General features: G+C 32.7%; 2 protein-coding genes across 4 annotated transcripts; both read left to right on the forward strand.

The window, feature by feature from the left end:
* The first annotated feature begins 6,714 nt into the window (after positions 1-6,714).
* On the forward strand, positions 6,715-12,230 carry LOC109337102 (protein EARLY FLOWERING 3-like). 3 transcript variants are annotated; one of them, XM_019573982.1, is made up of 5 exons: positions 6,715-7,046; positions 8,660-9,525; positions 10,875-10,926; positions 11,056-11,669; positions 11,712-12,230. In XM_019573982.1, exons 1-5 carry the CDS (start codon positions 6,876-6,878, stop codon positions 12,055-12,057), a joined length of 2,049 nt encoding a protein of 682 aa, XP_019429527.1. In that variant the 5' UTR covers positions 6,715-6,875; the 3' UTR covers positions 12,058-12,230. The 3 variants fall into 3 exon arrangements, with proteins under 3 accessions (XP_019429527.1, XP_019429528.1, XP_019429526.1); XM_019573983.1 differs by having other exon boundaries at positions 8,660-9,112; positions 9,185-9,525; positions 11,056-12,230; XM_019573981.1 differs by having other exon boundaries at positions 11,056-12,230.
* Positions 12,231-19,186: 6,956 nt separating this feature from the next.
* LOC109337109 lies at positions 19,187-23,424 on the forward strand. The gene is made up of 3 exons (XM_019573996.1): positions 19,187-19,428; positions 19,786-20,299; positions 22,557-23,424. The coding sequence occupies exons 2-3, from the start codon at positions 19,805-19,807 to the stop codon at positions 23,193-23,195; spliced, it is 1,134 nt and encodes a 377-aa protein (XP_019429541.1). The 5' UTR covers positions 19,187-19,428; positions 19,786-19,804; the 3' UTR covers positions 23,196-23,424.
* Positions 23,425-24,589: the final 1,165 nt, after the last annotated feature.

Consider the following 24,589-nt stretch of genomic DNA (forward strand, 5'->3'; position numbering starts at 1 on the left):
TCTGAGTAAGTCCACGCCGTCAATGAATTTATGTTCATTAGATGTCTTACTCTCTCTGCTGTATTGTTCTTGTTTTGTTTATATTTTCTATGTAGATGGCCAACAACAACACTCACATTCAAGATTATCACTTCACGATGTCCCCGATGGGACAATGGACTAGTGATGGACATAGATATACATACACAGGCCCATGCGGTCTGTCGTTGCACATGGTGTGCAACGGGTCATCGATGATGATCCCTCAACCCGACACCTACATTGACACTTCCTTCACCTTGCCGCCAAAGAAGCCGATGTCTCCAGAGGTTGGACTTAGATACCCGCTAGTCAGGAGTGATGGCGTTGTTCCCTCCCATGGGTATAGGATGTGGCCAGATTGTTTGGGTGTTCCGTCATCCAGTAGAGCCAAGAGAAACAGTGGTCTTGGAAAAGGTCACTGCAGGGAGGCTCCGGTGTTGAGAATGTCATCCCCTCCGAATTATGCCGCTGGGTTATGGCATAATGAAGTGGAGGAAGAGGAAGAGGAGAATGAGGTCATTGAGCTCGTCAATGTAGAGAGCTCGGTGGATGTGATCGACCTCGTGTCTGACTCAGAAGAGGAGGAGGACCCGAGTGACGGGTTCAACATTCCTGGAATCTTTTGAGTCAGCTTGTGGACCAGTCAATGTCCCCTTTTGTTTTTGGTGGGGGTTGTGTTTCTTTTGATTTTGTATATGTTAGTGGCGATGTCGTTTCCGCCTTTGCTGACCTAGTCTGCATGAACTGTCTATGACTTAACCGATTATATACATCGTATTATTCAGGAAATTGTGAATCAGGTTAAGTTATCATTCGATAACGATAAGTTGATTTTCCGCATTCGAGTTTATTAAAGTGATGTCCCGGAAAAGGAAAGGTTTTTAAAAGGAAACAATTTTATATCACTAATTCAAAAAAAAAATTTACCCATTTTTCCGCAATGTTTTTGAGAAATATTTTTCGGGGCATCTTTCTCTCTATGTTGTTCTTTCTCACTTTCTTGTTGTATCTCTTACTCACAAGTCCCATATATATAGTGAAGGGGGGAAGGCTTCATCATAAAGACATAATGGATTATTAACTTTTGTCATACTTTTCAAGACACTTTGAAAAGTGCTACTTCAACTTTCTAAGTTAGACTTCATAATTCTCAAGAGTCAAGGAATAATTTCAAGACCTTGGAATAGCCATCACTGAATGTACTCAATGGTTCATCTATCAAGATTCATTGGTCTTGCTTCCACATCAATTAGGAAGGATTCCCAACATTTAGGGATTAGTTATTGTTTTAGGGGTTAGTTTTAGTGAGTTTAGTTTGAGTTTTTGAATTTAGTTAAGATTTAAGAGTTTTGATGTATAAAAATAATAGGTTTAAATTAAAATAATAGGACTAAAATGAAATTGATAATTTTACTAAAGTGTTAGTTTTAGGGAGTTTAGTTAGAGTTTTTTATTTTGTTTAAGATTTATTATTTTAGTTGTTTAAAAATAAAGTGCATAAATTAAAATAATAATACAAAATTATGGAAATGAAATTGATAATTTTGTTACGAATTGGAAAATGATTACATTGTAAAAATAACAAAACAAAAATACAAATTTCTAATGATGTCTATGAGATGATGTTCCATATCTAGGTGTATTCCTCATTCGAGGTGGTTGGACTCTTGGTTGTTTTTGTAGTTGACTTTGTCTTGCTTGTCCACTTCCACCTCTAACTAGTTGTGGCTCCTCGTCATCTTCGTCGTCATCATCTTCAGCTCGTGAAGGCATTGTCAGCTGATAATATTGTTGAGAGTTGAATGCCGACAACAAAGTATTTGAAGTTGTACCAAACATTGATGGCATTCCATGAAATTGTGAAGAAGATGCGAAATGAGAGAAGGAGTAGTCACTCATTGCTCCAAAACCGTTAAACCTGAAGGGTTGTTGTTGTTATTGTTGAGGAGCAGAAGTTTAAGTGTATGTATGTGGATAAGTATCCATCTGAGTTTGACTCTCATAATGTTGCGGGAACTCATGTGCAACAAACATATCAATCTGTTGTATAGGATGAACTTAATAAGTATTTGAGCAAACGCTTTCATCATGTCATTGCAGTTTAGGTATACGTCATTCAGTGTCTGCATGGAATTTGGAAAAACGTTTGTAGGACCACACATATCCCTAATCGCTCTAATAAAATTGTCTTGAAAAAAATTGGAGAAAAACAGAATAGTTAATATCAATGTATAATTTAATATGCATTACAAATAGAAAAATTAATATTCTTAACATCTAGCCAAATATGCTCCATCTGAAAAGATTTATTTCCTAGTCCTTTATAAGTATCACTGCATATACTGTGAGTAGTGATACAAAGGCTGGACATTGGGAAAACCATTTACCATAAAGTTTGCCCGGTTATTCTATATCTGAATTCATCGGTCATGCTTTTGTGGCCATTTGTAGTGATCTTCCCACGTAGATCTATCTTGTGTTGTTTCTCTAGGTTGATTGGATCTTGTGGGATGAGTTTTGCAGACCAAACTTCCTCATAATCCGATCAGTAGTGACACTCAACAAGTGCAAAGCATATGAGTGGCACATGTGCTCGGGCTATATCTGGTATCTGGCCTACAAAAGTATTTGCCCTTATCATGGTACTTGTTTCATTTCTATGTTGAAGAAATCATGAATTCAGCCTATGATATGTGGCTCTAACATGAGAAGTAATGGGCAAGGCTCTTGATCCTTTTAGAACGACATTAACACATTATGGCAAGTTCGTCGTCATGGGGTCGTACCATATGATTGCGTCCATTTTTCCCTTAATCATATGATTGCGTCCATTTTTCTTTTGGGATATTGTCTAACCAAACTACTGCCCTCAAACTTTTTTGATGCAAAACAGCAAGCATTCGCTTGAATCGTGGTCGCATCAACTCATATCTTACAACAAGTATATCAATATTAACATAGACACATTAATTTAACCTATCAATTTATTATATAATGACTATTTTAAACATACCCATTTTGATTACTTCTTCTTTCATATCATTATCTCGGAACTCCTTGTTAAAATTGCTAGCAACATGACACCATTGTGGCAGCTTAGTACAAAGTGCACCCAATAAATGTGTACCCCTATCTGATATTATACAAATGTTCGGTTGTGGGATAACATATGTTCGAATATTTTAGAAAAAATATTCTCACGCTTATTTAGTCTCTCCTTCCATAATGACAAATGCTACTAGAAATAAACGTCTATTAACATCTTATGAACTAGCTATTAACAATGTTCCAATATATTTTCCAGCCAAGAATGTGTCATCCACTTATCGTTTGCAAAAAGCAAATCCTTCAATACATGGCTTGAAAGCTCAAAATACCCTATCAAGAATTAAAGTATTATGGTCTTCATGGTTAGATGTTGAATATCTTACAATTGTACCTGGTATATAATATTGGACAACATTCAATCAACAAGGTAACTCCTTCTACCATCCCTTCTAATCACCATAAATTTGGGACACTACTATTTGTTTAGAAGTCCAAGTCTTCGTATATGTCACCGTATAACCAAAACAAGTGACTACCTCTTTCATTAATGTTTTAATTAGTATATCAGGATCTTCGGATACTAATTGAATAATACAATTTGCTATGAATGATGAGTTCTATTTCGTGTTATCTTGAGAAATACTAATGAATACACAAGTGTGTCTTCCACTAATTTTTCTAATCTCTCAAATATCACGCTTCATACTTTTTGATGCCTGAATTCTCCATTCATATCCAACATCATAATATTTACATTTTGCAATATATTTATTTGGCCTAGACTCATCCACGTGGTAATCAACAGAATTCTAAATATGAAATTGTTATACAACATTTATTGTTACTTCTTTTGATTCAAATTATATACCAATGAACATATCATTACCAATATCGTTACTTATGTTACTATTTCTATATGAATTTTTTTGTCCAAACTGGTAATCAATGTCAAGGAAAAAAGATGAAGGAGTGACATATGTTATGCTAGCTGGTTAATTAGTGGCAATCTGAACATCGTCATCACCACATAACTCAATGTCCTCTTCATCACTAAAATCACTAACAATATCTCTAATAATGATCATCTACATATAAACATAGAGTAACATTAAATAAATATTAATACAAGTAAATGGAATTAAAAACAGAATAATACTTTTACTTACCTTATATAATGACACTTCTTGGATTAAAAATTAATCTTCTTATATGATAATAAATTACTCTGCAATTTTTTCTTATTTTTTCTTCTTTTGGTGTGACTTGGGTTAGTCTTTTGTTTGGTTGGATAAAAAGCGACAAAAGAAAAATAATGTTATACTTCGGATGACAATAATATCCCTAAATAAAGAAAAGAGATGAAAAAATATTATTTTATTATTAATTAAAATAAAGGTTATAATTTTAAATTACAAATTTTATTATATATTTATAATTCCAATTATTTTTTAATTAATATTTTTATATCTATTTTTTTATGATTTTACATTTTTACTAGTATTTAAAACAAGAGAAAAATATATATGTACTCATAGCGTAATAGTTTTTTATATTAGTATTGCATTATCCAATATTTATTTTCAATCATCATTAACTATTATTAAAATTAATACAAATAAATGATGGACAATAATTTCTTATAATGTCACTACATAAATATTACACTTTTAAAATAAACAAGTAAATAAAGGGTATATTTGACATTTCCTATAAATTGGAAGAGAAAAAATTTATGGTGGTCTCACCAATTTTTTGTTCTCTCATATCTTTCTCTCTTCACAACCAAAGATGAGAAATATTAATTGATTTATATCGTTGAAACTATAACATAAAATAATTAAATAATAAATTGGAAGAGAAATTGCCAATGTTATTAAAACCGGACCGATCATCAAACCGGCGAGGGTACTGGTTTAATGGTTTAGTAGTTCAACCAGTGGTTCAGTAATTAAACTGCATAAGATTAAACCGGTTAAACTGGACATACATGTTTATGTATATATATATGTGTGTGTAAACCTGTAACAAAAATTATCTAATATGTAGATACTCAAATTTATAATCCATATTTATAGTCAAAATAAGAATTCTCATAAACAAACAACTTTAATAAATCCAAAGTCTAAATTACAAATACAAATAGTAATCCACAAGTACTTGTCTTACTTAACAAACTCGAAACATATGACGCAAGTTCATAACTCAGTCTACAAAACATATTATATATTTAAAACTTTAACACCAAAGAGCCAAAGTTGTTTCTTATTGAGGTTCCATTTCTTCACCATTTAAGTCCAAAATTTGACTAATGTTGTCTTCAACTAGGTTCACATTCTCCACAGGGTTGAGTTGTGCATCATCATCATCTTCTAAATTTAATTGATCTACAACAATATCATTTTTTCATACATCAATTTTCATACAAGTTAACAATAAAACAAATTAGTTATTAGAACCAAAACTGATAATGCAATAAAAAACATTACATGTATGAAAAAAAATAAAAAAAAAATAGTTATTAGTTGCATATCATCATCATCTTCTAATTCTATGTGGTATGTGCCTATGTGGGGTTCTTTAAAATTACATGTATGAACCGGCCGGTTCAATCAAATTTCGGCCGGTTCACCGGTTTTGACACGGTTCACCGGTTTACACCGGTTTTGATGCTTAGCCGGCACAACACTTGTTTCATACCGGTTATGGGACCGGTTCTCCGGTTGAACCGGACGGTCCGAACCGGTTTTAATAACATTGGAAATTGCACATGTAATTACTTATTTCTCACTCAGTTATACTTTTTTGGTTTCCCACAAGTATCTTTACATTGGAGGCAATCTTGTCCGAGCTGAGAACATCTACAGGTATGTGGGGCTAACTCTCTCAGCATACATTTTTTTCATCCACAAGACTCGAACCCGAAACCTTGCTATTTTAGTATAGAAGGCATAGTTTTGACATATAAATTATATATGTTCAATTACTTATTTGTCTCTAGTCATGTTTTACCTTTATATTTTTTTGACATTACCAATGATATCTCCTCATCTTTTGGGTAATGAATTAATTCTTTTAGGGTGTGTGGTTATACATCCCAACAAATGTCGCTCGTAGAAATCGAATCATTGACATTTTTATGTTTCTAGAAATCTAATATAACTTTATATCGCTAGACTAACGCCTTAATATATTTTACCTTTTATATAATGTAATGATATAGAAGAATAAACATACTTATTTCGGAAAAAATAATAAAAATTTAATATTTATGGGGTGTAAGAATTTTTCAAAACAATCATTATATCTTTTACGTGTTATGTTAACAATAGCTAACTATTTAAATAAAAAATAATAAATATGAACAATGATACACATGTATTAATAATGTAAAAAATTCCTACAAATATATAAATATCAAACTAAAAAACAAATATTGTTACATCATTCTAATGCAAGTAAAGAAAATCATATCTACATAAAAAGTAGAGAAAATAAAAACATTTGAAGCAGAAAATCTAGTTAAAACAAGTTTAGTGGAGAGTGCTAGATCTTGCACTTCTAGCTGTATCGAAACTGGTCCCACAAACAACACTTTTTTCCCCTTTCCCTTTATTGTAGGATAATGTAAATAAATATCTTCTTCTCTTCTCATTCTGAACCAAACAAATCCCTAATTCCCCTTTTCCATGTTCTTCTTCTTCCATCGCTTACCTTCACAAACTAAACCATTTTTCATTTCTTCCCTTTAAAGCAAAACTCTTTATTCAAAATCAAATCTTGATTCTGTTTATTTCATTTGGAAGAGGATGAAGAGAGAGAAAGATGAAGAGAAGGTTGTGGGTCCCATGTTTCCAAGGCTTCATGTGAATGATACTGAGAAAGGTGGACCAAGAGCACCACCAAGGAATAAGATGGCACTCTATGAACAATTTAGTATTCCTTCTCAAAACCTTAATCAACTTGGATCTTCTAGTCAGGTAATTGAAACTCTTTTGTTTTGTGCTTTTATGTTTGTTTCAGTTTTTGTTTCTATGTTGTAACCACTGTTATAAAACTCTGCTCGGAGTTTTGTGTGTTTGTTGTTTAACTGGCTTTAGCAATTGACTGTTATCATTGACGGGTCCGAGTTTAATAACACTAGTTGTAACTTTTGTGTGTGTTTGTTGTTTAACTGGTTTTAGGAATTTAAGGTAGTGTATGGTAGAGCATGAGGTGATATTAATGGTGGGTAACTAGCTTAATTAAGAATCAAGGGCTTATTCAATAAGCTGATGTTGAAATAAGTTAAAAAGAGCTTATTTTTCATAAGCTTCGTTTGTAACTTATTGAAATAAAGGTAAAGAGAGTCATTGAAAGGTTATAAACTTGTTTTCATTAGCTATTTTTTTGAGCTTATTTTCAGAAGGGTTCTCATAAGCCCAAATAAGCTCTAAGCTCTTCCAAATGCCCCCCTTAAAAAGTGGATCATTTTTTATCTCCTAAAAGGTGTAGAACTGAATAAATAGAGCACACCATCATGTTCTATCTGCTCGCCAAATGGTACCTAAAGGATTCTTACCTAGGAGCAAGGTTGTCAAAAGCGCGAGTTGAATCGTCCAGTGGCATGATTCGTCGTTTTTCATAGTGGAAAACAAGTCAGCAGCGAGGGGAAAAGTGTTTCAGGGTCGGAGCGTGATGAATTCAGCGAATCGCAACGCATTTTTACTTTGGGGAAGACAGCTTCAGCGAGTAGCGATTTCAGTTTTTCGACCCAATTTGCAGCCCAACTCGCACCTCCCAATCTTAACCTAATTTTTAACCTCTTCCTATCAGTTCACCAGACCCACTGCCTCACTGCTCCTTCATCTTGTTGCAGCCTCACTGCTCCTTCATCTTGTTGCAGCTAAAATCCGATCCAATGCAGCAAACTCCTTCAACCTTCATCTTGTTTCTGAAACTAAAGCCTTAATTTCAACTAAATGCTCTCCTTTTGCTCTATCTTTGCTAAAACCTTCACCTTAAACTAAAATCTTCATCTGAAACTCCTGGAAGTGAATATCTAGGTAGAAACAACCTTATTTTTCTAGGATTATCAGACTGTGAGTCTGTGACTTTTGATTTGGTAGTATCTGATATTAATCTGACCTTTCACTTATGATCTGTTAAAATCTTTATGGATGTTGCTTTCTGGGTATATACATACATGTCTCTTTCTTTCTCTGTGCATGTATGTGTAAATGAAGATGTTATTGTTTTTCTTTACTGTATGTTTGAGTTGTTATGATTCTCCTAAAAGGTTAAGCTGTTTGGTAAGGACTCGTCAATTATTTTATATTTGACACACTTGCTCAAGAAAGAGCTTCTATCTCACCCCCTCACGCATGAGCCCATTGGGGTTGGTGTGTACAATACATAAGTCCTTTTTTACCATGTGTTGAAATTTAATTTTTGTGTATAGGAGAGCTACTAGGATCCAACTCCTCGCGACTTAGTGATAGAGGATCTTACACCATGTTAAGAATTTCGAAGTCTTACAAAAGTCTGAACTGTTTGGTGAAGGTTTATGAATGACTTTATTTATATCTCTTGAATAAATATAACATCTTTGCAGGGGACCGGGTCTGGGAGGAGTTATATCATCCCATGTCATTTACCTTCACAAATGCCGACTCATCGAGCTGAGATTTATATTTCTCATCAGTCTAACAGAGCAAGGCAGAACACTTCATCAGCACATCTTGAACAGAGAAAAAAAGTAGATGAAGACGACTTTATGGTTCCTGTGTACGTTGATTCAAGGACTGGTCAGTGTAATGATAAAAGACTAGAGAGTTTTGACAGGAAAAAACTCACCTCTATGGGCTCCAGGAATTTCGGTTGTTCGTTAGAAGTCCAAAAAGATGGTGGCAGGCATCTAAAACAACTTGGATCCCCACTTACCAATATGAGAGAAGATGCAAGCAGTGAGAGTGAAGGGTTTGCTCAAGTAAGCCCAAGTAGAGATCCACCAGCTAAAAACATATCAACTGTAGAAACTACCAAAAGTTTGGTAAATCAAACCAAGGTGATTCAATATCAAGATTGTCCTGCATCATTTGTTAGCAGTTTATGTCAGGCTGATGATTGCTTGCAGCAGGAGTGTGTAGCAGGGTCACAATCTAATAACATTGGACATCGTCATCGTGAAGTTCTGCTTGACTCTATAGGGGATACAGACAAGGGAAACACCACTTTACCAATGGGCTGCTTTCGTTCTCCGACAAACCAAACCAGTCCAGTTGAGGCAATGCATGAAACTGAATTTGATGATACCACCAGGACTGCAAGCCCGGTACAGAAGGGGAGTTCAGATGAAAGTGATGATGTTTCCAAGATCTCCTCCATAGGAAATTTGTCGAGCCTTAAGGCTTCTCCTGATGATGTTGTAGGGGTACTAGGTCAAAAACATTTCTGGAAAGCAAGAAGAAAAATTGCCAAGTAAGTTTTGTTGATTGTCAGTTGCATCTGTTTGACAGTTGAACTATTTCCTTGTGAATCTCTTCTCTGATTTATGATAAGTGGATTCTCTTACATGCTTCGGCCTGATTTATGATAAGTGGATTATCTTACGTGCTTTGACCTGATGGTATTCTCTTACATGGATTCTCTAAATTGATTTTTTTTTTGTATTTTCAAAGTCCTTAATAATGTTTTAATGATAGAACTGGATGATCTTATAACAGGGCTGTAAGCAGTCTTAAAATATTGTACTATATTGGTGGGGGACCCTTGTGACAGCAAATCAGAACATGATTCAGTGTTTGGATATATTCCTGTCTTGGTTTCCTCTTTGTTTGCCATGTTACCATTGGGGCAAGTTTCCATACTGCACCACTTGCCCTTGCTGCACGAAAGACTTGTACTAAGAGGGGACCAAGTAATGCAGGATGATCCCAGGAAGTATGGCAGGGACATTTAAGAGAGCATATGACGACTTGGTTATTCATTGATAGATGTTATGACCATAGAGGGATTTTTCTTCTTTTTTCACCATTATCTTATTTTTTCGGCTTTCCGTGTTAGGCATTATGGGATGGAGAAAGCTTAGGTAAAGCTCTTTAGGTGCTTGTGTACCAATAAATACATAACCCATATCCTAATTTTTATTCACCTCATTAATGAACTGTAAGAAAATTATTCACATTATGTTTTTTATTGGTGAATAGCATCACAAGCATCTAACAAACCTTACTTAAGTTTGTGGTTTTAGGATTGATGATTTTTTTAGAATAATACCCACTGTAGTTAGCTGAGGTGTCATGTGGTCATGCCATCTATAGTTCATATAGATAGATAGATAGATAGATATCTTTTTGTGCTTGGATGCATGTCAGTTAGTGTGATTGCCCCCAGAAAAAAGTTAAAGATAAATCTTACAAAATTTTCCAGGTAGTTGATTCGGTTGGGAATGGTGAGTGTACCCACTTTTGGTTGTATGGCCGATGTTTCCTCTAATCCTGTTAGAGCCTGGTCGTTGTAAATCTGAAACACTGAAGCTCCAAAAATATTCCTTTTGAATTATATAATTTGTTTTTATGCTATAAGCAATATTTTATTTAGTATTGCGTATGAGCATTTACTATTTTATACTTCGTGACACAGCTTGTTGAATTATTGAAATCTATGACCAAAGAATAGGCATGTTTTCTATATTTTTCCTTCCAACATTATCCCATTTAGCACCAAAGATTTCATTTTCCATTTTATTTTGATTATACGTGTCTTAACTCCCACATTGGATGAGTATTGTGCAATTTTCATGATAAAACTCCCCTTCCTCTCTACAGTCAACAGAGAGTGTTCGCAGTCCAAGTGTTTGAATTGCACAGACTTCTAAAGGTAAAATCATCTCTGAAATTGTGCATCCAAAATGGGAAGCATGTTAGCTTTTCCCGCACACACACGCACATGGACTTATATTCATCCTTCAAGTCTGTTAATACAGAATAATTCTTCTAATTTAAATAGGTCCAACATCTGATTGCTCGGTCGCCAGATCTTTTGCTTGAAGATGGTGCTTTTATGGGAAATTCTCCTCCAAAGCGATCTACTCCTAATCTCACCCTGGAAGTTGTTGTTAAACCTCAGCTACAAAATCATAAGCGCAAAGATGATTCTGAGAAGCTAAACCATAATAAAATGGAATGTTCCGCTGAGAATGCAGTTGGGAAAAGATCTTGTTCGACCCCGAAAAATGGTAGCCACCATTCTAATTACACCCCCTTTGCTGGAAATCTACACCAAACAGAAGCAGCTGCTGATAATAGAATGGGTTCCTGGGGTTTCAACCAGTCACCTGGACACCAATGGTTAATACCTGTTATGACTCCTTCTGAAGGTCTTGTCTACAAGCCGTATCCGGGGCCTGCATTCCCAGGAACGATGTGTGGAGGAGGATGCGGACCCTTTGGGCCGGGTCCTCCAGGTGGTACTTTCATGAATCCTTCCTATGGAGTTCCACCACATATTTCTCCAGGCAGCCTTACCTACTTCCCTCCATATGGCATGCCAGTTATGAATCAAGCAGTTTCAGGGTCAGCCGATGAACAGGTGAACCATTTTGCTGCACAAGGTTCTCATGATCAAAATGGCCATTCACTTGTAGAGGGAGCAAATTTTAATACTCATAACCAAGTCTCAAATAATTCACCTGTTCAGAGAAAAGGAGCTATATCACATGTCAAGAAATCTCATGCATCAAAGAAGAGTGAGTTACAAGGGAGCACAGCAAGTAGTCCTAGTGAAAAGGCACAAGGAATCAGAAAAAGGCAAATTGCTGACGGAAGAGATGCACATTCTCTTTCTCATGTGGCTGCATTAATACCCGAGGGAGACCTTCAGTCTCTTGAAACCAGACCGCAAACACGAGTAATCAAAGTCGTCCCTCATAACCGAAGATCTGCAACAGAATCAGCAGCTAGAATTTTCCAATCGATTCAAGAAGAAAGAAAACAGTATGATTTAATGTAGTGATGTTTAATAAGTGGATCCTTTGATTTGAGTCTTGATGGTGGGTCAAGTTGTTACTGTATTTTACTTATGCTTTTGGTTTTGAACTAAGTACAGCATATTGGTATGTAGATATCAATTATCTATATAATATCAAAACCCATCAAATGTAATATTAAATATATGTTGTCTTAGGATCACTTAGATTTTCATTTTTGGCATTGGAATTGCTTGGTGAAAAAGTGATTGTCATTAATATCTTAAGATTATTTGGAATATTTCCTTGGTATATACATCTGACTATTTTCTTTTGTATGAGCTTTTGAGCTCTGAGGTACATCGTGATTAGGCACAAAACTTGTGGGTATCTTCTAACTTTACATGTTAACCCTGGTATATTTCTTGGAGTGGAAAATGCAGCTTCCAAGTGATTGATAAAATACACTTTGCAATTCACGTTTTAAAAAATGTGTCCTTTCTTCTTTGTTTATTTCTTGAAGGGAAATACGAGGTTTGAGAGTCATCAAATACATATTTTAAATGGTTTAAAAGCTTTTTCTTTTTATCTTATTTCCTTTGAAATTCATCTCACAAACAAATCCTAATATCACTGGTCTTTCAAACCAGGATTGTATATCTATTTGAAATGCATATCAAATAATCTTGAGTTGCAACATGAAGGAAGGACGTACGGTCCTTATTTCTGCAGTTGTTATTGCTATAATCGCACGAAAGTCCTAATTTAAGCACCTAATGATTGGTGTTTGTGAGAAGCTAAGAACATTTCAGATGTTAAGGGTTTAAATCTTGCACTTCTCATCTTGGAAGGGTTTTATTTAGCAATTATTGTTTGATTTAAACTTTATGAGAGAAGTTTCCTTAACGTTGATCAACAGTACCATCTTATAACTAAAATCATTCGTGTTAAATAATGAGTATATATAACTGAAGCACACTTGTATATAATATCAAGAATGAATATATACATATAGTGAGAGCATATCTGAATAATTCACATCTATATTTTTACTTATTACTATCTATATTTATATCTATATTTATATCTATATTTTATAATATCTTATAACTACTTAATACGGTGTAATTTTTTATTACTTTTCCCCCTTCTAATTAACTATTTGTTGGTGCAGTGGAAGCGATCATTGCGCAACGTTGGCCACAAACAATCAAATAATGTACATAGAATAAATAGAAGAAAAGAAACAAAAAAATTTGTTAACCGGGTTCGGCCAATTGTGCCTACGTCCCCGGGAGCGTTGAGCGGCTACCAAGATCTTATTAGAGAATAAGGATTACAAACCCTAACACACCCATGGGCCCACCTGCCCATGAGGTGTTTCTATTCGGTGCTTATATTTGGTGCTTTATAACAAGGGACTTAAGTCCAATATATAACATTGATATTCTACACTCTATTCTAATTCTAGCAATGTGGGACTTCATATAATAACATATTTCAAAAACATTAATAGGAGTTAGAGAAAGTTATATACCTAAAAATATCATATTATCAATGTAGTTTTTTAAAAGATTTACAATTCATTGTCATATTTCTTTTATCACAAAAAATATAATATGATTTTATTAAATATTTAATACTAAGAAATAAGAATGTGAGTCGACGCTAGCACTTATTATAAAGTCAAAATATGGTGTAATCACCCACCATGATGCAATTTATAATTCCCTATTTTGCCCTTGCCTATTTTCTACAAAAAGACCATAATGTCTAATGTCCATATCCCTATTATATGTCTCATATTATTTTCTTAATTATGTATTCTTCTTAATTTTGTAACCACAACATTTTTTTCTTTATTTACAAAACAAAAAACATTTTTCAATGATATTTATTTCTTAAGTGTATTCTCACGACTTCAATATTCAATAATAACGCTCTATAAATATGTTTTTTATTCAATTTCATCATACTAAAGAAAAATCATTAATCAGGTTATAATATTTCATTACTAAAAAATAAGAATGCATTTGACAATAGAAAAACGAGTTGACAATCACAAAAGTGTATGTCAATATGCTAGTAAAATATAATGGATAAACTTAAGCAATAATGATCCTATATATAAATTTTCAAACGTGTTAGACTTTGAGTTCAAAATCTGTTATTATAAACTTTGAACATTCTCAACCTCATTCATTAGTTATATTAATATATAGTACCAGAATAATAATTTTAGATGAAAGTATAAAATTACTATCAACTTTTCTCATTAGAAATAATATTATAATTAAGAACATCAAAAATATATTTTCAGATTCTAAAAACAATTTTGTGAAGGTTATTTACCATGTTTGAGAAAGAATAAAAAAGTCTTCATTTTTTTTAAAATATCAATTTGATTTTGTTTTAAAATTTCAGTGGTTGAAAGTTCCAAAAAATAGTTTGAAAAGAAATAGAAAATATTAATTAAATTTACAAATATCACTATTCATATTATATCCTAAAAATGTCAACTCTATTATAGTATTACATATTTTATTTACTAATACTAAAAATTTATTATTATTATTATTCATGACTACTTTCATTTAAAATTATATTGATGAAGATTCAAATCAATTTGTTTTTTATTTTCATTTTCATTCCAAAATTTAATTCTCAGGAGTAAAAGTAGTAATAATTTTATATAAAAATGATATCAATTCTCTTCATTAAAATTGTATTATAGGGAGAGTCAAATTTATATTTTGAAACTCCAAAAGCAATATTTGTAAGTTTATTTATCATGTTTTGATATTTTTAAAGTTTCACTAGTTGAAATTGATTTGAAGTTCCAAACAAGTTTGAGAAAAAAATAAAAAATATATTCATTTTAAAAAAGTCTCAATTTGATTTCTAAATACTAATATTCATATAATATCATCATTCTTATTCATATAATATTTCTTGAATGTCAACCCACATTCATATAATACAGTCTTTACATGTTAGAAATTCTTCCAAAAAAATTACATTCCCAAAATGAATAAGCCACTAATATTTGATCTGATTGAATTTGAACACATCTAAAAACGTGTAAACTTTCATAAGGCATCATTTCACTTTAAAACAAAGAAACAAAAGTGACCCGTTAAAAAATGAATTAAAATCCACCTAAAAGTTTTGATTTTGTGTTATTAAATATGGAAAAGGAACTACATGAAGAATCATAAGACAACTCAAAAGAGAAAAAACAAAAAACCAAATACACTAATTTTATTTATAAAAATAGAGAACCTTGTGGTTCAAAAAAGCTTGCTTACTCGAGAAAATGTAATAAATATATGACATAAAATTCTTCTTCTGTTAGTGTTGATGTCGAATTTCAAATAATGTCAAAAGAGTTGAATCAACACTCCCCGTATTAACGCCGATAGAAATGCAATTCTACCTAAAATGATTGAAAATGTGAAGTCATCCATCAACACGTCTCTTGAATAAATTGTTGAATAAAAATGCTTCATGAGAGTGCATGCTTTAAAGGGAAATTACAATAAAAATGCTTCATGAGAGTGCATGCTTTAAAGGGAAATTACAATAAATTTCAGCACAATCTATTTTTTTGTCATTATTCCAACATATGTTCAAAATGAATTATGAATATATTTATGGCCATGAACTACAAAAGATAAAAGAATGGAAGTAGGAATGCACATTGGCAATTTTACATTATTAAGTGTAGTAAAAAAGTTAACAATTTTTTATTTGTCACACAAATGGCAATTAAAATAGAAAAGGGAGAAGTTATTTATCAATGCATTTTTAAAAAATACTATATTTTCATGAGTCGGTATAAAGACTCTATAAAGTTATATTAAGTTCACATGTATAGATTAAAATCACACATTTTACTTTTCTATGATTATGATAATATTTAAGTTGATTTATTATGAGGGTACAATATTTTATTTTTTTTTGGAGAATTTACTCTGATAGTATAGTTTGACCAAAGAATTACTAGAGTAGTGTAACTTTTTTGCTGATTATCAAAGTAGTGTATTTATGGAAATCGGTTATCACATAATCGTTTTGCATTTTCTTTTTCTCTTGATCCCACCAAAATCGATAACCCGAGTGGAGTTTATTTTTCTTTTAACTTTTTCCTGCAAACTCGTCAATGAAGAAGGAGTTTGTCCTTCTTTTTTTAATATATATGCCTAAATCGGCAATGGTGGTGGAAGTTTTGTTTTTTATTTTATTTTTCTCCCTAGGAGAATCGGCAATAGAGTAGGAGTTTTTTTTCATGTGTCCTAGCAGAATCGGCAATGTAGAAGGAGTATCTCCTTTTTTTTTATATATATGTAATCAACAATGTATCTGGAGTTTTAATTTTTTTTATTCCTTAGAGAATCGTTTATAGGAAATGAGTTTTACTTTTTATTTTATTTTATTCTTGTACCCTAACAAGAATCGGCTATCATGATTGAGTTTTATGTTAAATTCTTAGTATAATAGGTTAGTAATAAACAAAAATTATACTAAAAATTTAAACATAAAACTCAATCATGATAGCCGATTCTTGTTAGGGTACAAGAATAAAATAAAATAAAAAGTAAAACTCATTTCCTATAATCGATTCTCTAAGGAATAAAAAAAAATTAAAACTCTACGTACATTGTTGATTAAGGTATATATATTAAAAAAAAGGAGATACTCCTTCTACATTGCCGATTCTGCTAGGACACATGAAAAAAAACAAAAAAAAAAACTCCTACTCTATTGCCGATTTTCCTAGGAAGAAAAAAAATTAAAAAACAAAGCCTCCACCACCATTGCCGATTTAGGCATATATATTAAAATAAGAAGGACAAACTCCTTCTTCATTGACGAGTTTGCAGGAAAAAGTTAAAAAAATAATAAACTCCACCGGGGTTGCCGATTTTGATGGGACCAAGAGAAAAAGAAAATGCAAAAGGCTATGTGATAGCCGATTTCCATAAAAATATACTACTTTGGTAGTCAGCAAAAAAATTACACCACTCTAATAATTCTTTGGTCAAACTACACTAATAGAGTAAATTATCCTTTTCCTTTTATTTTTTAGATTACTTATCTATTGTTTTTAGAGAAATCGTTAACAAAATGGTAATCATTTCATTAAAGTGTGTTTTATTTCTCCTAACAAAATAGTTTTTTTAGAGGAGTTAGTACATAAGTACTTTTAGACTTTATTTGGAAGTTAGAAGGGAAATGGAAGGAGATGGATCAAAGGGTTAGGAAGGGAAGGGAAAATGAATGAAATCTTCTCTCTTGTTTGGGAGTATGAAATTTAGGTGAAGGAGGATAAACTAATGATAATATAAGAATATTTTTTATTTCCATTAAAAATGTAATTAACAATGAGAAATGGACAATAATACGTAATTATATATTATTACTAAACATATTTAGTTATTTTGACATTTTATCTCCAAAAACCTCCAAACTGGGACAACTTTAAAAATAGACATAGAGAGGGTTTTGGAGGGTTTGAGAAACCCTCCAAAAACTACTCTTCTCCTTTATCCAACTTCCAAACAAAGGGAAGATTTTTCAAAGTCATCCCTTTCCTTCCCCTCCAAAACCCCACTCTCAAGCCTTGGACTTGAGAGTATATCCTTGTTTTTTAACATAGTGATATTTTCTATAAAAATGGGAGCATCCTACAAATTTAATTATGATGTATTATCATTAATGTAAAAGTTGTATAAAGTATTCATTTATTTATTGACTCAAATAATAACTATATTAAATTTATTTTATTCCCCATTCCTGTTTTAATTGTTTGTTTATGGTAAACAAACATATTAATATATTAATGTACCAAAAAACATATTAATATAATTATTAAAGATGTTAATCATAATGTAAATATTGACTCAAAATAGGCAGAGGAAAATTAATACGTCTATTAAGAATGTTAATTAACTTCATTTAATTTTCATAATCTCATCTCAAAATAAATCATGATATTTATGAGAAAGTATGTCAACAATGTATTTCCATTTAAAAGTTACTTGTTTGAAGAGTTAAATAAAATATATTGTAAATTAAATTTGGAGTTAATGAATCACATTTTAGGGGTGAGTTTTAATAGAAAGAGATTAGTTTAAATTTATTATATTCTATACCACCATATGTACTTTCAAATGTCCTTAATAATACTTGTTGGTTTCTTAAAGGGACAACAAGTAGAAACTAGAAAACTAAATATAATAAAGTGAGAATACCAACAAGATATTTATGTAAGGGGGAATCCACTTTTTATTAGAGTAAGTTTTTAAATTTACTCCTCATCTTAGGCATCAATTCTAGTGAAATTCAATGGTTTGAATTAGTAGATATCAATAAAATTGATTGCTATAATGAATTGGAGTAACTAGATTTTCACTCTTGATCTAATAGTACAAATTATTCATATCTAAGAGTAACTAGATTTTCATAATTTGATAGACCAAAAATTAAGAATTTCATTTATGTGAGTAACAATTATTAGAAGAGACAATCATCATCCTATACCTCCAAAAGGATGAGGTGAAGGTTATTATGGAAAATTTACGTGGATAGTGTAGTTTGACTACACTATCACACGTTTGGTATATGTTTCAAAATATTTACAGAAGTAGTGTATTTTTAGGGAAGTCGTGGATGTGATCCACGATTTTGGGGAAAGTCGTGGATGGGATCCACGACTTTGCGGAAGTCGAGGATCCCATCCACGACTTCCTAACATATTCTCTCTCCATGGAAGTCGTGTACCCTAAACACGACTTCAATTGTATATTAATAACAAAAGAACTATGCAGCCTAGTGGTAGGTTCCCATAAAAACCAAGAACCACTAGGCTACATAGTTCTTTTGTTATTAATATACAATGGAAGTCGTGTTTAGGGTACACGACTTCCATGGAGAGAGAATATGTCAGAAAGTCATGGATGGGACCCATCACGACTTTCCCCAAAATCGTGGATCTCATCATCGACTTCCCTAAAAAATACACTACTTTCGTAAATATTTTGAAACATATACCAAACGTGTGATAGTGTAGTCAAACTACACTATCCACGTAAATTTTCCGGTTACTATATAAAAAAGTGTGAATGTGAGATGGGAAAGAGAATATTTAAGGTAGGACAAAAAGAAATATTGGACCTCTTTCACAATTTAGTATCATTAGTCCAGACAGAACATGGTGCATTGGTGCCAACTCTAGATTTAAGAAGTGCACGCAATCACGCAACAACCTTAACTGGTAATCGTGTGCATAACAACAACAACAACAACAATAGAAAACCCTTCAACTCATTCATGATTATCATCATCATCAACTCCATGTTCAATAGTTCACACTAGCCTACACACTTTTTGCTCACCCCATTACACCCAATTTGGTAAGATCCAAAAATAGATTTAAAATCCCAACTTTTCCCAATTTTGTTCACAAATTCCTTGTTTTTGTTAATACCCATGTGCCAAAATCTTGTTTTTTCTCAACATCACATGTTCAAAAGTTGATTCTCCACACTCTAGCTTTCAGTTCTATTAGATCTGTGGCGGTTCTAGTATTGGTCGATTTTGTGGTGTTGGAAGTTTTTTCATGAAATTTTGTTTACCATATCATAAATTTCACACGCTTATGTTCTTATTGATTAATAAAAATTAGCATTTTGGACTTGTTGCTGCTGAGGTCATAGTTGACTCCATTTACATTCAGAGAGTGATTTCATTTTTATTTGTATTTTTTTAAGCAAGATCCAATCAAGGGTTATGCCTTTAGAAGAAGGGAATGAAAGAATGAACCAAACCAAAGGCTTGCCTTTAAGGTTATTGAGGCTGCTTGTTGTGTTCATTGCTTTATGTGTTATGTTCTCAATAATCAGCATGTATACCATTAAGCATTTTGGAATTGAGAGTGTGGTCACAACAATGAGTTCTAGGTTGCAACCATGTTACGAGGAACCGGAGAATGGTTTGTTGGATAAATGGATTAGGCCTCGTTCAAATCCGATCCACAATATGAGTGACAAGGAACTGTTGTGGAGAGCTTCCTTTGTTCCTCGGATCAACAAGTATCCGTTCAAAAGAGTTCCCAAGATTGCATTCATGTTCCTCACCAAGGGACCATTGCCTCTGGCACCACTTTGGGAGAGGTTTCTGAAGGGACATGACAGGCTTTATTCCATATATATTCATTCGCTGCCGTCATATAAAGCGCGGTTTCCTCCTTCCTCTGTTTTTTATAACCGGCAAATCCCTAGCCAGGTATGGCCATGTCTATCTTATGCTACTATATTTATTGATTTAAACTTCATTTGTTTGTTTATCCCTGGTAGACACATCCTGGATCTGAAGTTGCTAATGTTAATTGATCTACTCTAGTTGTTTACATTCCTCATCTATTTGAGAATTTAATTATAATTGATCTTGAAATTGTGCATTTTGTAGTAGTTATATCTTACTTTCTGAGTTTTGTAATATACTAATATTGATTTTGTTGTCAGTGACTCAGTGTTACTCAATTAGTGCTTCAGGCTACTAGATTTAGGTTAGAAATTAGGGAAGAAGGCGGTGAAGGTATACAAAACATGCAGATTTACTATGTAGTGGATGTAGGTGTATCTCTAGATGGAAATGCAATTACAAAATTCGGAATTATACTAACAGTATAAAGATGCTGTCAGGTTGTGTGTACTCTTTTTGATCATTCCGAGTATTTATGAGTCTGAACATGAAAGCCAACATTACATGGTACACGGTTTGTCACATTTTACATAATTATTTAAAGGCTTCCTTTATGGTAAACCTTATATGTGGTATACAGTACACAAAATTTAATATGCGGTATCTAAGGTAAGTGAATGAATTATGTAACTAAGAGCCAATATATTACCGAATTATCTAATCTAACTCTAAAGAGTTGTTATTGGTGGAATATCGTTAAGGTTGGTAGAGGAATCAAAATAAGATAACCACAAGTTAAGGTTGAGCTTCCCAGGAGAAGGTACACACTTATTAAAATTATAGGGTTTAGATATGGAGGGAGAAAAAGGAATGACCAAAATAGTAAATTGGATTGATTATACTGTGAATAATAATAATGTGATGATAGTGTGATTCAAAAGACATAATAGTAACCCCTGTTTATACTAAAACTAGACTCCTAATTAAACAAAGAAACAAGTCATAAAAGATAAAATAAAGTAACTTCAATCCTAAGAGATCTATCTTCTAAGATACTCTAGACAAATCTAAGATATAATCATCACAATATGAGATATTCTCTCTATATCTAAGTATCATTTAGATATTCTCTATAATTATATAATTTAAGATATTCTAGCATACTTTCGTATATTCTAAAAGCAGTAATCCACAATTGCTTGTTCTTTGTTTTCTTTTCTAACTGTTGAGTAAGAGAAGCCAGTAGCTTGGGTTATGATTGGTCCTAAAGGATACTCTGTAGATATTTAAGATTTTGTGAGAAGATAGAAGAGTTTGTTCAGTATGTTATCATCATGTTTATTTTTTAATTGGGGTTTGTTAATGGTCAACTCTCCCAAAAGCATAAGTTGTTAGGTGAAGGCATGGGATTGATTTTATATCTCTAACACACCCCCTCACTCTATCCTGTGTTATAATTAACTTAATTATGAATAACGGGGATGGCAATGCTCTATCTCTTAATCACTTGATTATAGAGACTCGAATATCATGCCAAGCAACAACTCTCCTAAAACCTTAGATTGTAAGGTGAGGACTAGATTCATCTTATAGCTCTATGAGGGTTCACAGCCTAATATACAGAAATCTTATTAAAGTGACTCCATGAATCCAAGCTTCCATGTTACCAGGGTGACGGCTGTAGTCTAAGCCAAACAGTATAAAAATTGGGGAATGCATTGACTTGGTTAGCATGAGAATGATCACATAATCAAATTTTGCATAAAGACCTGCAGCAAACACGGAGCATGAATTAGTTTAAATGACCGGCAAACCATTAAAGGTGCTCCCTTTTGCAAATGGAATTAGTGAATATAAAGTTGCAAAATGGTACATAGACAGTAATTATTCTTTTGTTTTAACTTTTAAGTAATGGAGTCATTTTATGGGACTAATTTTCAGGATGGTTAGTTTTGGGGGAATATAAACTAATGTTTACACAAATCTTGTGATGTACAATTATGGTTGCATCTATGCCTTATGGTTCCATTGGTTCAACTGGTTAAATTTGTATTGAACCGCGATTGAACTGGATAATGGTAGATAGCACTAGAGACATAACTGAGTCATGGTAGAACTGGTTCAGCCACCCTGTCTAGTTCGATTTTTAAAACAATGATATATGCTTAGTCATATTATTAGGATGTTTCTTGAACCTGATGGATTTGGCCTCAGTTGAAATTGAAAGGCTATTCTCATTTCCAGTTTATAATTGTTTTGTTGTGAACATCAAGACTTTTATGCCGAATTTCATTATTCACACCATGGATGATGATGGATTTTGGTGTTTCTTTTGCAGGTTTCTGAATGGGGAAGGATGAGCATGTGTGATGCTGAAAGAAGACTACTTGCAAATGCGTTGCTTGATATCTCGAATGAGTGGTTTATTCTTCTGTCCGAATCGTGCATTCCTCTCTACAAGTTTAGTTTCATTTACAACTACATAATGAAATCCAAATACAGCTTCGTGGGGGCATTCGATGATCATGGACCGTATGGAAGAGGACGCTACAAGTCGAACATGGCCCCTCTTGTGAATATCACAGAGTGGCGCAAAGGCTCTCAATGGTTCGAAGTAAATCGAAAGCTTGCCATAAGCATTGTTGAAGACACTACATTTTATCCAAAATTTGAGCATTATTGTAGACCGCCTTGTTATGTGGATGAGCACTACTTCCCAACCATGTTGACAATTAATGCAGGGAATGTTTTGGCAAATAGGAGCATAACTTGGGTGGATTGGTCTCGGGGTGGAGCTCACCCAGCTACATTCGGAAGAACGGATATAAATGAAGAGTTTCTCAATAGAGTTCGCAGCCGTAACCGATGCCTATACAACGACAGAAACTCTTCAGTTTGTTTTCTTTTTGCCAGAAAATTTGCTCCTAGTGCTTTGGAACCTTTGATACATTTGGATTCAAAGGTCTTGGGCTTCTGAAAAATATTTTCATATTCTATTGCAACTACAGGAAAATATACATGTACAATGAGGTCTTCAGAAAATAGCAAAATTCACTCTACATATGGCATGGTAGGTGGTAGGTATTAGAGAATGACCTTGTGATATTTTTATTTGGTAGGTTGTTTGTCCTTATTGGAGTCAATTTTTGCTGTACAAAGGAGACTTATTTGATCAACCATTGTTCTTACATTTATCTTCTTTAATATCTTCAATACTATATTAGTAGTATGAGACTGAATCTTTTTCTTTTTACTCTTTTTTTTGGTTTATAAAAGCTGAAATAAAAAGCATAACATAAGAACATAAACTTTGACAAGAAAAGTGGTAGAAATGTGATGATAAAACTATGGAAAAAAACAAAAAAAGACCAAAAGGTCAAGAGTCCAATTCTTGAGAGTAACATTTTTTGGGAGGAATAATCATGTATTCCGAAAATGATCAGTTCTTTACTCATAAGGTAAGGGAATACTTTTGGTTATACAAAAAAGCTTTCATTGATTTGATGCTAGAAAATGTGATTATCCTATCATTCAAGGTCATGTCTGGTATAAGGGTGGAAATAGATCAAACCATCTATTATGGACCTATTATCTGACCTACAATAGGATAGGGTACGCCAGACTTTTTTTATGAATGTCACACTCAGACTTTCTGAAAAGCATATTTAGCTTAACATATCAGACTTTAGACCACCTAAAAGACATATTAAACCTAACAAGCCGACCTATTTAGTTATATTATATAACAATGTTGAAATTATATTATTTTAATATAAGTATATTATTACATATGTAATATTAATATAAAAATATATACAAAAATATAATATAATTATAAGAATTAGATGTGTCTAACTAAAAGTAGGCATATAAGTTCATTTAAAGGTCAACATGGTAGACTATTACATGACCATATAATAGGCCTTTAAAAAGATTAACAAGTCAGACCAGACTTTTAAATAGGTTAGACCTAGGTTTTGAAAAAAAATTAAACAGATTAACAGGTCAAACCCAGACTCCTATATGCTATATAAGTTGTGGGTCTGTTTTAAGACAAATTTTGGTTTGTTTCCACCCTTGTTATTTGGATATTATGGTTGAAAATACCCAAGTGGGTAATATGGATGCAAATGTTATAACATATGCATTTTGGTACCATTTTAAAAGATGCATCTGAAAATTAAACCAAACTGATTAATTCTTTCTAAAACAATCCAAAATTGGCCATTAAACAATTTTTGTCAATTTGTAATTTTTTGGAGTAATTTACAGTTTTTTTAAATTAGATGCTATATGGAGTATCTATGGTAGTTATTATGGCTGAATTATGTGATAACATTAAATATGTTGAAGGAAAATAAGTGATAAAGG

Source organism: Lupinus angustifolius, unplaced genomic scaffold (genome assembly GCF_001865875.1).
Source record: "Lupinus angustifolius cultivar Tanjil unplaced genomic scaffold, LupAngTanjil_v1.0 Scaffold_1_1096, whole genome shotgun sequence".
Taxonomy (NCBI): Eukaryota; Viridiplantae; Streptophyta; class Magnoliopsida; order Fabales; family Fabaceae; genus Lupinus; species Lupinus angustifolius.

Bases quoted from the DNA above. Each gene is read 5' to 3' on its own strand.
- LOC109337109 (XM_019573996.1), top strand. From the start codon at position 19,805: ATGCCTTTAGAAGAAGGGAATGAAAGAATGAACCAAACCAAAGGCTTG. The intron at 20,300-22,556 runs GTATGGCCATGT...TTTCTTTTGCAG, and splicing joins ACCGGCAAATCCCTAGCCAG to GTTTCTGAATGGGGAAGGAT.
- LOC109337102 (XM_019573981.1), top strand. From the start codon at position 6,876: ATGAAGAGAGAGAAAGATGAAGAGAAGGTTGTGGGTCCCATGTTTCCA. The intron at 7,047-8,659 runs GTAATTGAAACT...ACATCTTTGCAG, and splicing joins AACTTGGATCTTCTAGTCAG to GGGACCGGGTCTGGGAGGAG. The intron at 9,526-10,874 runs GTAAGTTTTGTT...TCCTCTCTACAG, and splicing joins GCAAGAAGAAAAATTGCCAA to TCAACAGAGAGTGTTCGCAG.